This window comes from Pseudophryne corroboree, chromosome 1 (genome assembly GCF_028390025.1).
Source record: "Pseudophryne corroboree isolate aPseCor3 chromosome 1, aPseCor3.hap2, whole genome shotgun sequence".
In the NCBI taxonomy this organism is placed as follows: Eukaryota; Metazoa; Chordata; class Amphibia; order Anura; family Myobatrachidae; genus Pseudophryne; species Pseudophryne corroboree.
The window spans coordinates 623,166,409-623,183,923 of NC_086444.1; the positions used below are offsets into that span (position 1 = coordinate 623,166,409).

Consider the following 17,515-nt stretch of genomic DNA (forward strand, 5'->3'; position numbering starts at 1 on the left):
GCTCCATTATGTAAATTAACAGTTAGGATCTGATTGGCTGGTGTGTTTATCACCTTGCACATATCACTGGTTCATCACTTCCCTATGCCTTCTCCAGGTTAATACATCTGCCCCATTATAGTACACTATAAGCGAACAAAGAAGCACAATGGAGGAAAAAGTATGCAGTACAGGAACTGCGGAAGGCTTCTCACATATAGTGCAAAAAAGGGATATGTGTATGAGGATGGTATGGTATGTTGAGTTATTACATAGCTATTGTTGCTCCTGTTTCTTGCCGGTTTTTAGAGCAGATAATTACAAACACAAATCCCTGATTCTCCTTTTGATGGATGACCAGATTGTCAGACTGATTGCAATTTAATATCCTGAGGAGGAAGGGAATCTGGTTGAAGGCAGGGCACACGCTGCACACCATCAGTAGCATCGGGTCACTCACACACAGCCCTCCATGTCTATATTTAGACACCATTCTGGGCCATGTTTTCTGTTCTATCAGGAAGCACTTTCACTGATAGACAGCAGCAGATGAAGTATACGTATGGCTGAGCTTGCCCTGCCTGCTGCCCATGCTTGTTTTTCAGCAGCTATTTAGCCCCTTCAAGCAATTTTTTTCTAGTTTTGTGAATGAGGAGATAAACTCTTAAGGTGCATACACACTGGGCGTCTTTGCCCAGCGTGTATGCATAGCGATGATCGCTGACATCGCTGGGCTGAAAATTGCTCAGTGCATACACACTGAGCCCTTTTCCCCCCTGCCCAGCGATGTGAGCGGCTTTCCATAGCAGGATACCATGGAAAGTCGCTCATCCCGCCGTTCATCTACTGGTAATACCAGTAGTGAACGGCGGCCGCCAGCGATGAAGCGGGAGCGCGCATCAGCGCTCACTGCTCATCAGCGCTCACTGCTCATCGCTTGTCCATACACACTGGGCGGCTTTGAGCTGAAAGCTGCTCAACACCCCAAAAGTGACCTGCTTTCAGCTCAACATCGCCCAGTGTGTATGGGCCTTTAGACTATACTAAATAAAAGGCTAACGCTGCTCCTCACTTCTAATATCCATATCCTATATAATAAAAGGCTAACGCTGCTCCTCACTTCTAATATCCATAGCCTATATAATAAAAGGCTAACGCTGCTCCTCACTTCTAATATCCATAGCCTATATAATAAAAGGCTAACGCTGCTCCTCACTTCTAATATCCATAGCCTATATAATAAAAGGCTAACGCTGCTCCTCACTTCTAATATCCATAGCCTATATAATAAAAGGCTAACGCTGCTCCTCACTTCTAATATCCATAGCCTATATAATAAAAGGCTAACGCTGCTCCTCACTTCTAATATCCATAGCCTATATAATAAAAGGCTAACGCTGCTCCTCACTTCTAATATCCACAGCCTATATAATAAAAGGCTAACGCTGCTCCTCACTTCTAATATCCATAGCCTATATAATAAAAGGCTAACTCTGCTCCTCACTTCTAATTTCTCTTATGTCCTAGAGGATGCTGGGGACTCCGTAAGGACCATGGGGTATAGACGGGCTCCGCAGGAGACATTGGCACCTATAAAGAACTTTTAGTATGGGTGTGCACTGGCTCCTCCCTCTATGCCCCTCCTCCAGACCTCAGTTAGATCCTGTGCCCAGAGGAGAAGGGTGCACTGCAGAGAGCTCTCCTGAGTTTTCTGTGTAAAAAAAAAAAAAAAAAAAAATTTTGTTCGTTTTTTTTATTTTCAGGGAGCACTGCTGGCAACAGGCTCCCTGCATCGTGGGACTGAGGGGAGAGGAGCAGACCTACTTAAATGATAGGCTCTGCTTCTTAGGCTACTGGACACCATTAGCTCCAGAGGGAGTCGGAACATAGGTCTCACCCTGGGGTTCGTCCCGGAGCCGCGCCGCTGTCCTCCTCACAGAGCCGGAAGATAGAAGCCGGGTGAGTATGAGAAGCAAGAAGACGTCAAAGGCGGCAGAAGACTTCAGATCTTCATGAGGTAAAGCGCGCAGCGGTAAGCTGCGCGCCATTGCTCCCACACACAGACACACAGAAAGCACTGATGGGTGCAGGGCGCAGGGGGGCGCACTGGGCAGCAATAAACCTTGTTTTTGGGCAAAAAAGGTCACATTAGGCTGCGGAGGCAGCAAATAGATGATACCCCACCATTTTATTAAAATCGAAGAGGGACCGAAGCCCGCCGCTGGAGGGGGTGGAGCTTGATCCCTCAGCACTAACCAGCGCCATTTTCTCCACAGAGGCTGCAGAGAACGCTGGCTCCCCGGACTCTCCCCTGCTGAACACTTTAGAGGGCTGAAAAAGAGGAGGGGGGCACATTGGAGCGCAGTGAGTGGGAAGATTGGCATTATATAATAATATAAAAGCGCTGTCTGGATTTTCCAGTGTCAGTTTGGCGCTGGGTGTGTGCTGGCATACTCTCTCTCTGTCTCTCCTAAGGGTCTGGTTGGGGATTTGTCCCCTTATAGGTATATCCCTGTGTGGGTGTCGGTACGTGCGTGTCGGCATGTCTGAAGCGGAAGGCTTCTCCAAGGAGGAGGTGGAGCAGATGAGTGGTGTGTCCCCGTCGGTAGTGCCGACTCAGGAATGGATGGACATGTGGCATATGTTGAATGCAAGTGTGGCATCTTTACATAAGAGGCTAGATAAAGCTGAATCCAGGGAGGCATCAGGGGGTCAATCCTCGGATTGGACCAACTCACAAGGCCCGTCGGGGTCTCAAAAGCGTCCCTTGTCACTAATTGTGGACACTGATACTGACACGGACTCTGATTCTAGTGTCGACTATGATGAAGCTAGATTGCACCCTAAGGTGACAAAGAGTATTCAGTGTATGATTATAGCAATAAGAGATGTGTTGCATATTTCTGATGAACCCTCTGTTCCAGACATGAGGGTACACATGTTTAAGGGAAAGAAACAGATAATAAACTTTCCCCCATTTCATGAACTTAACGAGTTATTTGAAAAAGCTTGGGAGACTCCAGATAAGAGTCTGCAGATTCCCAAAATAATTAATATGGCATACCCTTTCCCTACACAGGACAGGGTACGTTGGGAATCCTCTCCCACTGTGGACAAGGCTTTAACACGCCTGTCCAAGAAAGTGGCGCTGCCGTCTCCAGACACAGCGGCCCTCAAGGACCCTGCGGACCGCAGGCAGGAGACTACATTAAAGTCTATTTATTCACATACTGGTGCTTTGCTCAGACCGGCAATTGCGTCGGCATGGGTATGTAGCGCAGTTGCAGCTTGGACAGATACCCTGTCGGCTGACCTTGATACCCTAGATAGGGATGCTATTTTGTTAACTCTAGCCCATATTAAAGACGCAGTCTTGTATATGAGAGACGCTCAAAGGGACATTGGGTTGCTGTGTTCCAGAGCCAATGCCATGGCTATTTCAGCGAGACGATCCTTATGGGGGCCAATGGACGGGTGATGCGGATTCGAAAAAGCATATGGAGGTTTTACCCTATAAGGGTGACGTGTTGTTTGGGGATGGGCTCGCGGACCTGGTTTCCACAGCTACCACGGGTAAATCTACCTTTTTACCTTTTATTCCCCAACAGCAAAAGAAAACTCCACAATATCACATGCAGTCCTTTCGGTCGCAAAAGTCCAGAAGAGGTCGGGGATACTCTTTCCTTGCCAGAGGTAAGGGTAGAGGAAAGAGAACACCTGCTTCGGCTGGTGCCCAGGAACAGAAGTCCTCCCCGGCTTCTACAAAACCAACTGCATGATGCTGGGGCTCCCCTGTGGGAGTCCGCACCAGTGGGGGAACGCCTTCGACTCTTCAGCCAGGTCTGGGTCAGGTCAGACGTGAATCCTTGGGCGTTGGAAATAGTTTCCCAAGGCTACAAACTGGAATTCGAAGAGGTGCCCCCACGCCGATTTTTCAAGTCTGCCTTACCAGCTTCTACTCCAGAGCGGGATGTAGTGTTAGCTGCAATTCAAACGCTGTGTCAACAGCAAGTAATTATCAGGGTTCCCCTGAACCAACAGGGAAAAGGGTACTATTCGACCCTTTTTGTGGTCCCGAAGCCGGATGGTTCGGTCAGACCCATTTTAAATCTAAAATCCCTAAACCTGTACTTGAAAAGATTCAAATTCAAGATGGAATCGCTCCGAGCGGTAATAGCCAGCCTGGAGGGGGGGGGGGATTTTATGGCGTCACTGGACATAAAGGATGCTTACCTTCATGTCCCCATATATCCCTCTCATCAGGAGTACCTGAGATTCGCTGTACAGGATTGTCATTACCAGTTTCAGACGTTGCCGTTTGGGCTTTCCACGGCCCCCGAGGATTTTCACCAAGATAATGGCGGAAATGATGGTGGTCCTGCGCAAGCAAGGAGTCACAATTATCCCATACTTGGATGATCTCCTGATAAAGGCGAGATCAAAAGAGCAATTGCTGAGAAACGTGTCACTCTCTCTGAGAGTACTCCAGCAACACGGTTGGATTCTCAATCGACCGAAGTCACAGTTGGTTCCAACAACTTGACTAGCGTTCCTAGGTATGATACTGGACACGGAACAAAAGAAGGTTTTTCTCCCGTTGGAAAAAGCCCAGGACCTCCAGAACATGGTCGGAGATCTGCTAAAGCCAAAAAGAGTGTCCGTTCATCAATGCACTCGTGTTCTGGGGAAAATGGTGGCAGCCTACGAGGCCATCCCCTTCGGCAGGTTCCATGCGAGGACGTTTCAATGGGACCTTCTGGACAAAGGGTCCGGGTCCCATCTACAATTACATCAAAAGATAACACTGTCCCCCAGGGCCAGGGTCTCTTCTATGGTGGCTGCAAAGTGCTCACCTCCTAGAGGGTCGCAGATTCGGCATTCAGGACTGGGTTCTGGTAACCACGGACGCGAGCCTCCGAAGATGGGGAGCAGTAACCCAAGGAAGAAATTTTCAAGGACTATGGACAAACCAGGAGTCCTGCCTGCACATCAACGTGTTGGAATTAAGGGCCATATACAACGGCCTTCGACAAGCGGAGAGTCTTCTTCGCAACCTACCGGTGCTGATTCAATCGGACAATGTCACAGCAGTGGCTCATGTGAACCGCCAAGGCGGGACAAGGAGCAGAGTCGCAATGGCAGAAGCCACCAGGATTCTTCGCTGGGCGGAAAATCACGTAAGCGCTCTGTCAGCTGTCTTCATTCCGGGTGTGGACAACTGGGAGGCAGACTTCCTCAGCAGACACGATCTCCATCCAGGAGAGTGGGGACTTCATCAAGAAGTCTTTGCAGAGATAACGGGTCTTTGGGGAGTTCCTCAAATAGACATGATGGCGTCACGCCTCAACAAGAAGCTTCGTAGGTATTGTGCCAGGTCCCGGGACCCTCAGGCAATAGCAGTAGACGCTCTGGTAACGCCATGGGTGTTCCAATCGGTGTACGTGTTTCCTCCTCTTCCTCTCATCACAAAGGTGTTGAGGATCATAAGGCGAAAAAGAGTACAGACAATACTCATAGTTCCAGACTGGCCTCGCAGGGCCTGGTACTCAGATCTTCAGGAGATGCTCACAGAAGATCCTTGGCCTCTTCCTCTAAGGGAGGACCTGTTGCAGCAGGGGCCCTGCATGTTCCAAGACTTACCGCGGTTACGTTTGACGGCATGGCGGTTGAACGCCGGATCCTAGCTGAGAAGGGTATTCCGGAAGAGGTCATACCTACTCTAATAAAGGCTAGGAAGGAGGTGACGGCAAAACATTATCACCGTATCTGGCGGAAATATGTCTCTTGGTGTGAAACCAGGAATGCTACTACGGAAGATTTCCATTTGGGTCGTTTTCTCCACTTCCTACAGACAGGAGTGGATATGGGCCTAAAATTAGGCTCTGTTAAGGTACAGATTTTGGCTCTGTCGATATTCTTTCGGAAGGAATTGGCTTCTCTTCCAGAAGTCCAGACTTTTGTAAAGGGAGTGCTACACATCCAGCCTCCTTTTGTGCCCCCAGTGGCACCATGGGACCTGAACGTGGTGTTGCAGTTCCTAAAATCACACTGGTTTGAATCCCTTAACACGGTTGAGTTGAAATTTCTCACCTGGAAGGTGGTCATGTTATTGGCTTTGGCATCTGCAAGGCGGGTGTCGAATTAGCGGCCTTGTCTCACAAGAGCCCCTACTTTGATTTTTCATGTTGATAGAGCGGAATTGAGGACTCGTCCTCAATTTTTACCTAAGGTGGTTTCTTCATTCCATATAAACCAACCTATTGTGGTGCCTGTGGCTACATGTGACTTGGAGGATTCCAGGTCCCTGGATGTAGTCAGGGCCTTAAAGATTTATGTAGCCAGGACGGCTAGAATTAGGAAAACGGAGGCTCTGTTTGTTCTGTATGCAGCCAACAAGATTGGCGCGCCTGCTTCAAAGCAGACTATTGCTCGCTGGATCTGTAACACGATTCAGCAGGCGTATGTTACGGCTGGATTGCCGTTACCACATTCAGTAAAGGCCCATTTCGGTAGGAAGGTGGGCTCTTCTTGGGCGGCTGCCCGGGGCGTCTCTGCATTACAGCTTTGCCGAGCAGCGACTTGGTCGGGGTCAAACACTTTTGCTAAATTCTACAAGTTTGATACCCTGGCTGATGAGGACCTAGCATTTGCCCATTCGGTGCTGCAGAGTCATCCGCACTCTCCCGCCCGATTGGGAGCTTTGGTATGAACCCCATGGTCCTTACGGAGTCCCCAGCATCCTCTAGGACGTAAGAGAAAATAAGATTTTAAACCTACCGGTAAATCTATTTCTCCTAGTCCGTAGAGGATGCTGGGCGCCCGTCCCAGTGCGGAAAATCTGCAAGACTTGTATATAGTTGTTGCTTACATAAGGGTTATGTTACAGTTGGAATCGGTCTTGGACCGTTGCTGTTGTTTGTTCATACTGTTAACTAGTTATGTGTATTCCAGGTTATATGGTATGATTGGTGTGGGCTGGTATGAATCTTGCCCTTAGATTTACAAAATCCTTTCCTCGTATTGTCCATCTCCTCTGGGCACAGTTCTCTAGCTGAGGTCTGGAGGAGGGGCATAGAGGGAGGAGCCAGTGCACACCCATACTAAAAGTTCTTTATAGGTGCCCATGTCTCCTGTGGAGCCCGTCTATACCCCATGGTCCAAACGGATTCCCCAGCATCCTCTACGGACTAGGAGAAATAGATTTACCGGTAGGTTTAAAATCTTATTTTCTCTAACGTCCTAGTGGATGCTGGGGACTCCGAAAGGACCATGGGGAACAGCGGCTCCGCAGGAGACTGGGCACAAAGTAAAAGCTTTAGGACTAGCTGGTGTGCACTGGCTCCACCCCCTATGACCCTCCTCCAAGCCTCAGTTAAGATTTTGTGCCCGAACGAGAAGGGTGCAATCTAGGTGGCTCTCCTGAGCTGCTTAGAGTAAAAGTTTAAATAGGTTTTTTTTTATTTTCAGTGAGACCTGCTGGCAACAGGCTCACTGCATCGAGGGACTAAGGGGAGAAGAAGCGAACTCACCTGCGTGCAGAGTGGATTGGGCTTCTTAGGCTACTGGACATTAGCTCCAGAGGGACGATCACAGGCCCAGCCATGGATGGGTCCCGGAGCCGCGCCGCCGGCCCCCTTACAGAGCCAGAAGAGTGAAGAGGTCCGGAAAATCGGCGGCAGAAGACGTCCTGTCTTCAATAAGGTAGCGCACAGCACTGCAGCTGTGCGCCATTGCTCTCAGCACACTTCACACTCCGGTCACTGAGGGTGCAGGGCGCTGGGGGGGGGCGCCCTGGGACGCAATGAAAATACCTTAAATGGCTAAAAATACATCACATATAGCTCCTGGGCTATATGGATGTATTTAACCCCTGCCAGTTTTCCACAAAAAAGCGGGAGAAAGGCTCCGCCCCTTTTTCGGCGGCCTATCTCCTCAGCACACAAGCGCCATTTTTTCCTCACAGCTCCGTTGGAGGAAGGCTCCCTGACTCTCCCCTGCAGTCCTGCACTACAGAAACAGGGTAAAACAAGAGAGGGGGGGGCACTAAATTGGCATATTAATATATACAGCAGCTATATTAGGGAAAAACACTTATATAAGGTTATCCCTGTATATATATATATATAGCGCTCTGGTGTGTGCTGGCAAACTCTCCCTCTGTCTCCCCAAAGGGCTAGTGGGGTCCTGTCCTCTGTCAGAGCATTCCCTGTGTGTGTGCTGTGTGTCGGTACGCTGTGTCGACATGTATGAGGAGGAAAATGGTGTGGAGGCGGAGCAATTGCCTGTGTTAGTGATGTCACCCCCTAGGGAGTCGACACCTGACTGGATGGTCTTATGGAAAGAATTACGTGATAGTGTCGGCACTTTACAAAAGACTGTTGACGACATGAGACAGCCGGCAAATCAGTTAATACCTGTACAGGCGTCTCAAACACCGTCAGGGGCTATAAAACGCCCGTTACCTCAGGTCGATACAGACACGGACACTGACTCCAGTGTCGACGGTGAGGAAACAAACGTATTTTCCAGTAGGGCCACACGTTACATGATCACGGCAATGAAGGAGGTTTTGAACATTTCTGATACTACAAGTACCACAAAAAAGGGTATTATGTGGGGTGTGAAAAAACTACCCGTAGTTTTTCCTGAATCAGATGAGTTAAATGAGGTGTGTGATGAAGCGTGGGTTTCCCCCGATAAAAAACTGCTAATTTCTAAAAAATTATTGGCATTATACCCTTTCCCGCCAGAGGTTAGGGCGCGTTGGGAAACACCCCCTAGCGTAGATAAGGCGCTCACACGCTTATCAAAACAAGTGGCGTTACCGTCTCCTGATACGGCCGCCCTCAAGGAACCAGCTGATAGGAAGCTGGAAAATATCCTTAAAAGTATATACACACATACTGGTATTATACTGCGACCAGCAATCGCTTCAGCCTGGATGTGCAGTGCTGGGGTGGCTTGGTCGGATTCCCTGACTGAAAATATTGATACCCTGGACAGGGACAATATATTATTGACTATAGAGCATTTAAAGGATGCATTTCTATATATGCGAGATGCACAGAGGGATATTTGCACTCTGGCATCAAGAGTAAGTGCGATGTCCATTTCTGCCAGAAGAGGATTATGGACGCGACAGTGGTCAGGGGATGCGGATTCCAAACGGCATATGGAAGTATTGCCGTATAAAGGGGAGGAGTTATTTGGGGTCGGTCTATCGGACCTGGTGGCCACGGCAACGGCTGGAAAATCCACCTTTTTACCCCAAGTCACCTCGCAGCAGAAAAAGATACCGTCTTTTCAGGCTCAGTCCTTTCGTCCCCATAAGGGCAAGCGGGCAAAAGGCCACTCATATCTGCCCCGGGGCAGAGGAAGGGGAAAAAGACTGCAGCAAACAGCCTCTTCCCACGAACAGAAGCCCTCCCCCGCTTCTGCCAAGTCCTCAGCATGACGCTGGGGCCTTACAAGCGGACTCAGGCACGGTGGGGGCCCGTCTCAAGAATTTCAGCGCGCAGTGGGCTCACTCGCAAGTGGACCCCTGGATCCTGCAGGTAGTATCTCAGGGGTACAAATTGGAATTCGAGACGTCTCCCCCTCGCCGGTTCCTGAAGTCTGCTTTACCAACGTCTCCCCCCGACAGGGAGGCGGTATTGGAAGCCATTCACAAGCTGTATTCCCAGCAGGTGATAATCAAGGTACCCCTCCTACAACAGGGAAAGGGGTATTATTCCACGCTGTTTGTGGTACCGAAGCCGGACGGCTCGGTGAGACCCATTTTAAATCTGAAATCCTTGAACACTTACATAAAAAGGTTCAAGTTCAAGATGGAGTCACTCAGAGCAGTGATAGCGAACCTGGAAGAAGGGGACTATATGGTGTCTCTGGACACCAAGGATGCTTACCTCCATGTCCCAATTTGCCCTTCTCACCAAGGGTACCTCAGGTTTGTGGTACAGAACTGTCACTATCAGTTTCAGACGCTGCCGTTTGGATTGTCCACGGCACCCCGGGTCTTTACCAAGGTAATGGCCGAAATGATGATTCTTCTTCGAAGAAAAGGCGTCTTAATTATCCCTTACTTGGACGATCTCCTGATAAGGGCAAGGTCCAGAGAACAGTTAGAGGTCGGAGTAGCACTATCTCAAGTAGTACTACGACAGCACGGATGGATTCTAAATATTCCAAAATCGCAGCTGATTCCGACGACACGTCTGCTGTTTCTAGGGATGATTCTGGACACAGTACAGAAAAAGGTGTTTCTCCCGGAGGAGAAAGCCAAGGAGTTATCCGACCTAGTCAGGAACCTCCTAAGACCAGGCCAAGTGTCAGTACATCAATGCACAAGGGTCCTGGGAAAGATGGTGGCTTCTTACGAAGCGATTCCATTCGGCAGATTCCACGCAAGAACTTTTCAGTGGGATCTGCTGGACAAATGGTCCGGATCGCATCTTCAAATGCATCAGCGGATAACCCTGTCTCCAAGGACAAGGGTGTCTCTCCTGTGGTGGTTACAGAGTGCTCATCTCCTAGAGGGCCGCAGATTCGGCATCCAGGATTGGGTCCTGGTGACCACGGATGCCAGCCTGAGAGGCTGGGGAGCAGTCACACAGGGAAGAAATTTCCAGGGCTTGTGGTCAAGCATGGAAACGTCACTTCACATAAATATCCTGGAACTAAGGGCCATTTACAATGCCCTAAGTCAGGCAAGACCTCTGCTTCAGGGTCAGCCGGTGTTGATCCAGTCGGACAACATCACGGCAGTCGCCCACGTAAACAGACAGGGCGGCACAAGAAGCAGGAGGGCAATGATGGAAGTGGCAAGGATTCTTCGCTGGGCGGAGAATCATGTGATAGCACTGTCAGCAGTGTTCATTCCGGGAGTGGACAACTGGGAAGCAGACTTCCTCAGCAGACACGATCTTCACCCGGGGGAGTGGGGACTTCACCCAGAAGTCTTCCACATGATTGTGAACCGTTGGGAAAAACCAAAGGTGGACATGATGGCGTCCCGCCTCAACAAAAAACTGGACAGATATTGCGCCAGGTCAAGGGACCCTCAGGCAATAGCTGTGGACGCTCTGGTAACACCGTGGGTGTACCAGTCAGTGTATGTGTTCCCTCCTCTTCCTCTCATACCAAAAGTACTGAGAATCATAAGAAGGAGAGGAGTAAAGACTATACTCGTGGCTCCGGATTGGCCAAGAAGGACTTGGTACCCGGAAATTCAAGAGATGCTCACGGAAGACCCGTGGCCTCTACCTCTAAGAAAGGACCTGCTCCAGCAGGGACCATGTCTGTTCCAAGACTTACCGCGGCTGCGTTTGATGGCATGGCGGTTGAACGCCGGATCCTGAAGGAAAAAGGCATTCCGGATGAAGTCATCCCTACCCTGATCAAAGCCAGGAAGGATGTAACCATACAACATTATCACCGTATTTGGCGTAAATATGTTGCGTGGTGCGAGGCCAGGAAGGCACCTACGGAGGAATTTCAACTGGGTCGTTTCCTGCATTTCCTGCAAACAGGACTGTCTATGGGCCTCAAATTAGGGTCCATTAAGGTTCAAATTTCGGCCCTGTCAATATTCTTCCAAAAAGAACTGGCTTCTGTTCCTGAAGTTCAGACGTTTGTCAAGGGAGTACTGCATATACAGCCTCCTTTTGTGCCTCCAGTGGCACCTTGGGATCTCAATGTAGTTTTGGGATTCCTAAAATCACATTGGTTTGAACCACTCACCACTGTGGACTTAAAATATCTCACATGGAAAGTGGTAATGCTGTTAGCCCTGGCTTCAGCCAGGCGTGTCTCAGAATTGGCGGCTTTATCCTATAAAAGCCCTTACCTAATTTTTCATACGGACAGGGCAGAATTGAGGACTCGTCCTCAATTTCTCCCTAAGGTGGTTTCAGCATTTCACTTAAACCAGCCTATTGTGGTGCCTGCGGCTACTAGGGACTTGGAGGATTCCAAGTTGCTGGACGTAGTCAGGGCCCTGAAAATATGTTTCCAGGACGGCTGGAGTCAGGAAATCTGATTCGCTGTTTATCCTGTATGCACCCAACAAGCTGGGTGCTCCTGCTTCTAAGCAGACGATTGCTCGTTGGATTTGTAGTACAATTCAGCTTGCACATTCTGTGGCAGGCCTGCCACAGCCAAAATCTGTAAAAGCCCATTCCACACGGAAAGTGGGCTCATCTTGGGCGGCTGCCCGAGGGGTCTCGGCTTTACAACTTTGCCGAGCAGCTACTTGGTCAGGGGCAAACACGTTTGCTAAATTCTACAAATTTGATACCCTGGCTGAGGAGGACCTGGAGTTCTCTCATTCGGTGCTGCAGAGTCATCCGCACTCTCCCGCCCATTTGGGAGCTTTGGTATAATCCCCATGGTCCTTTCGGAGTCCCCAGCATCCACTAGGACGTTAGAGAAAATAAGAATTTACTTACCGATAATTCTATTTCTCATAGTCCGTAGTGGATGCTGGGCGCCCATCCCAAGTGCGGATTGTCTGCATTACTTGTACATAGTTATTGTTACAAAAATCGGGTTATTGTTGTTGTGAGCCATCTTTTCAGAGGCTCCTCTGTTATCATGCTGTTAACTGGGTTCAGATCACAAGTTGTACGGTGTGATTGGTGTGGCTGGTATGAGTCTTACCCGGGATTCAAAATCCTTCCTTATTGTGTATGCTCGTCCGGGCACAGTATCCTAACTGAGGCTCGGAGGAGGGTCATAGGGGGAGGAGCCAGTGCACACCAGCTAGTCCTAAAGCTTTTACTTTGTGCCCAGTCTCCTGCGGAGCCGCTGTTCCCCATGGTCCTTTCGGAGTCCCCAGCATCCACTACGGACTATGAGAAATAGAATTATCGGTAAGTAAATTCTTATTATCCATAGCCTATATAATAGAAGTGAGGAGCAGCGTTAGCCTTTTAATATCCATAGCCTATATAATAAAAGGCTAATGCTGCTCCTCACTTTTAATATCCATAGCCTATATAATAGAAGTGAGTAGCAGCGTTAGCCTTTTAATATCCATAGCCTATATAATAAAAGGCTAACGCTGCTCCTCACTTCTAATATCCACAGCCTATATAATAAAAGGCTAACGCTGCTCCTCACTTCTAATATCCATAGCCTATATAATAAAAGGCTAACGCTTGCACACCGGCGGCCACTAGATGGCGCCCAATGGAGCAATTCAAGTGTTGCTCCGTTCAGGTGCGCACAGCTGCCGACGCTGACATTTACTGTTATGTTGTGCCGTCATTTTGACGAGTTTGTACAATAATGGTGCTTTCATTGGGCCAGATGTATGCTGTACATGTTTGCAGGTGCTTAATAAGTGCCCTTTAACAAATAGAGTTAGAAATGACTTCTGGCTTTTAATACATACTCATTGTCTTGTACAGGTCTGCTTTTAGCAACAACTTAAGTGCTGCATATGACTGCCTCAGTGCTGGAGGAAGGAAGAAAAAGCCTGGTGTGAATGGAAAGAGTTACAGTGAGTTGCTGACCAATATTTGCCAGGAAGGGGATATCCCTAATGACATTTCTTCTGCACTTCTGAAGAAGATCCAGTGCCGAGATCACGAGGCCGTCCCGTTTGATGTGTTTCGTTATGGGGTGCTGACCTGCTTTGTGTTGGTGGAGTTTATATCCAAAGCAGACAGTCTGTTTAACATTCTAAATGGAGATAACCATTCAGACCAAAGAGTTTGTCAGTCTGTCCTGCACACTTTAGAAGAGGCACTTGTTGCTAGTGACCTGTGTGTCCCAGCTAGTTATCTGGAGGCAGGGTCAAAGCTGGGACCGGACTGTTTGGCCATCGCCATGGACCAAGCTCTCCTAGGTAGAAAACCCGGTGTCCCTATAAGCCGCAGTGAATTTTTGTACGAAGCTTGCTCCCTTTTTCTTCATAAAGTTAAAGCCATTCAATAAATAGGCCTTTCTTTTAACTTTTCTCATTGAAAGTAGTATGTGTTTGTGTGGATTGTATGTGCATGTTGTATTCCCTTCCATTGTAATAGACTGATATTATCAGGTGCTAACCAAACTGCACTAGAGAAGAATCACAAATTGTTTTTCCTCAGCGGTGTATATCTAGTACCAGGAATGCTGTGCGCAGTCCATATGATGTGGAAGTAGTAGCTTCTGCGTACAGCAGAGTTACAGTAGAACCCTATGCTACTTGGTCATGGGTATGCGAGGGATTAGAGCAGAAAATCTTTTCCATAACAGGGTTGTTCTGTTAAATCAGATCACTACGTGAAGCTGTAACAAAGGGTTTTACTTAGCTGGGTGCTCTTGAACCAGTGGGAGTTTGGTACTGCTCTATGCTACTCCATCAAGTCTGTTTTAGGCAGGCCTTGGAGGTGTTCTTCCCCTGTGACTGGGATGAGATCCGGATCCCAACAGTGTGGCAACCAACAGTTAGAATGCCCGGTATTTCTATACCATTTTCTATGAAATTCCCACTCATGTGGAATGGAAAATTCACAAGGGATGCGCAGTGACAACACTACTGCATATAGGGGGTAATTCCAAGTTGATCGCAGCAGGAAATTTTTTAGCAGTTGGGCAAAACCATGTGCACTGCAGGGGGGGGGCAGATATAACATGTGTAGAGAGAGATAGATTTGGGTGTGGTGAGTTCAATCTACAATCTCTAAATTGCAGTGTAAAAATAAAGCAGCCAGTATTTACCCTGCACAGAAACAATATAACCCACCCAAAACTAACTCTCTCTGCACATGTTATATCTGCTCCCCCTGCAGTGCACATGGTTTTGCCCAACTGCTAAAAAAAATTCCTGCTGCGATCAACTTGGAATTACCCCCATATAGCACTGGACCTCCTTCAGTTGCACAGAGCAGACGAGTTCTGGACTGTAATAGATGTTGGTGGTAATCAATGAGCCCAGCACCCAAGGTTAGGAAACATCTTTATAATAACTATACATGGTGATCTCCAAACAAAACATATATTTATGGTATGTGGACTTGTCTGTTCCTATGTTAGGAATCCCTAACTGCTTAACGATGATGTCCATCAAAATAAGACATTTGTGAATAAACATCCCCCTACCCTTTTGGGTCAGTGCAAGATATCCCTGTCATTCAGGAGACTCTCCATCCTAGTTGCTAACAGATTTTTCTCCTGCTCGCAGAGTATCCGCTTTTAAATTGCACACTTTCCATACATTGCAGATTGTTGTGTTAGGCGCACGGATAAGGATGTATTAAGCCTGGAGAAGTGATAATGCACCAGCCAGTCAGCTCCTGTCATTTATCAAACCCGTAATGATTGGCTGGTGCATTATCACCTTCCACTCATCACTTCTTTATTACTTCTCCAGGCTTAATACATCTGCCTAACTGATCTTTACAAGCTGCAATGGTGCCCATACACTTGTGAGATATTAGGTGCTATCCTTCGATTTCGACCTCATCTGTGAGAGAAATCGAAGGATTGTATTCACATTTTAGGTACCTTGAGACGCGATGCGCGGGCACGCCGCTCGAATGTCGCGTCTCAAGATAGTATGTGCTGCACTTAATATTTCTCGTATCGCAGTGCGATCGCATGTGGTTTTTAAACCACGTGATATATCGCACTGCGATGTGCGATGGGCACCAGTGTGACGTGCCGATCATGTGATTACCATGAGATCTATTGCATGATCGCATGGTAATCACTTTGGCAGTTCAGGTGCGATTTCATCGCACCTGAACTGCCGGTGCAATGCTCCGCGATGTCGCGTCACGGGGCATCGTACAAGTGTATGGGCACCATTAGTGCTAAATCATGTTGGTCCTGTTTAATGTCACCTCCTACCCTGCTAGACAAATCCCCTGTCCAGTTAGACTGGGAAAAAGATCTGCAGCATACCTTTACCACCAAACAGTGGGATTCAATCCATCTTTTCACCTTTTCTCTGTCCAAATGTACTAACCACATGGAAATGCACATTAAACTTGTGAATAGACTAGACCACCTCTAAATTACATAAGATATGGCTCTCCTGCTCCAAACTTTGATGGCGTTTCTGTCACCAGGAATGTACTATTTTTCAAGGTTTTTTGGGACTCCCCCCGTTTTACGCCCCTTTTGGATGGAGGTGTACAGTCTTATGAAAGATGTACTGGATGATTAAATTGTTTTGGCCCTCTGTGACCTGTCTGATTTCAGTTTTCTTTTCTGTGCTCTCTAATTTACCAGCCTCCAAATTTTTATACATGCATTTATATTTTTTCATACTGTCAGTTGTTTGCCAAGCATCATTAATGCTTATGGGTCCTGTCTCTCCTTACCCTCCTGTTTTTCCACCCTTTTTCTTTTCTGTACCCTCCTTGTTTTTATTCATGTATGCTCAATAAATATTTAATATTGAAAAAAAAAACATATTTGATGATATATCGTTCTGACATGAATCAAACCGATATATCGTACACATTGTATAGTGTGTACCCCCGATCCATTGAACCCGGCCGTCATTCATTGAATCGTCCCATTGGATGTGGTGTATTTTCAATGGGATGATTCCACAGCTGACGCAGGTGAAGTCAATTACAGTATGTAATAATACATAGCGCCGTTGCACGGTTTGCATGGTGGATGTTATGTTATGTGGCGCTACATCACATCGCTAGGTCACATTGAATGGTGTGTACTCTGCTTTAGGCAGCCACAGGAAGGGTGGACACCTCTATGGGTGGATATTTTTAACTACTTTCATTTATTTTCACCACTGATATTTCCGAATAGAGACCTATATAATTGCTAAGCATGCATTGAATAATTCTGCAGTATAGCTATATTATTCTAGCATGTTTCAGAGGACACTCTTTGCATGTCATATATAAATTGAGGGCTATGTAAAAAGGTTTGAAAATTACGGAGCTGGCGTGATTTTGGCGGGTTCACTCCTAAATTTGATTTTGCCTTATAACTGATTAGCGCTTTAAATTTAGCTGCAAATTCACTGAAATCACGTCCGACCCATAATCTCGGATTCTATTACATAACCCCACAAATGTTTTTATATGTTAACAGAATATGCAGTTGAGCAGTATGACTGCTAAGATATTGATGTAACTTATTTTTAATTATTTTATAAATTATGTATGTGACATTATTGTGACATCTGTTGTATGTGAAGCAATATTCAAAATCCATTTCTGCACTAAACAATAGCTAATTCAGCTAAATCATTATGCAGAGAATCTCACAGGTGTAAATGCTTACCTGTAATTACAGACCAGAATTGACAATGGCACAATTGTTTCTGCGTGCCCGATCACACCTTATCCCCCATCTAAACTGACGGGAGATATATAATTGGTTTTCTTTTAGACCTTCAGTTATGAGTATTAGACTGTTCGAGCATCTGTTGTACATTTCAAATAAATTGTCACAAAATATACAAAAATGTGCTTATTTGCTATCAATATTTGAATCTGTCAGTTGCCTTGAATCAACAAGAAATACATTATTTAAGAACTATATGACTTTTTCACATTCACTTGTTACTACCTTG

General features: G+C 47.2%; 1 protein-coding gene across 1 annotated transcript in view; it reads left to right on the forward strand.

Moving 5' to 3' along the window:
• TPGS1 (tubulin polyglutamylase complex subunit 1) overlaps window positions 1-13,934 on the forward strand; it is a 32,844-nt gene extending 18,910 nt beyond the window's left edge. The window contains exon 2 of the mRNA XM_063914474.1: window positions 13,389-13,934. Within this exon, the coding sequence (XP_063770544.1) occupies window positions 13,389-13,917 (529 nt within the window). The 3' untranslated portion in view covers window positions 13,918-13,934. The remainder of the gene's footprint in view (window positions 1-13,388) is intronic.
• Window positions 13,935-17,515: the final 3,581 nt, after the last annotated feature.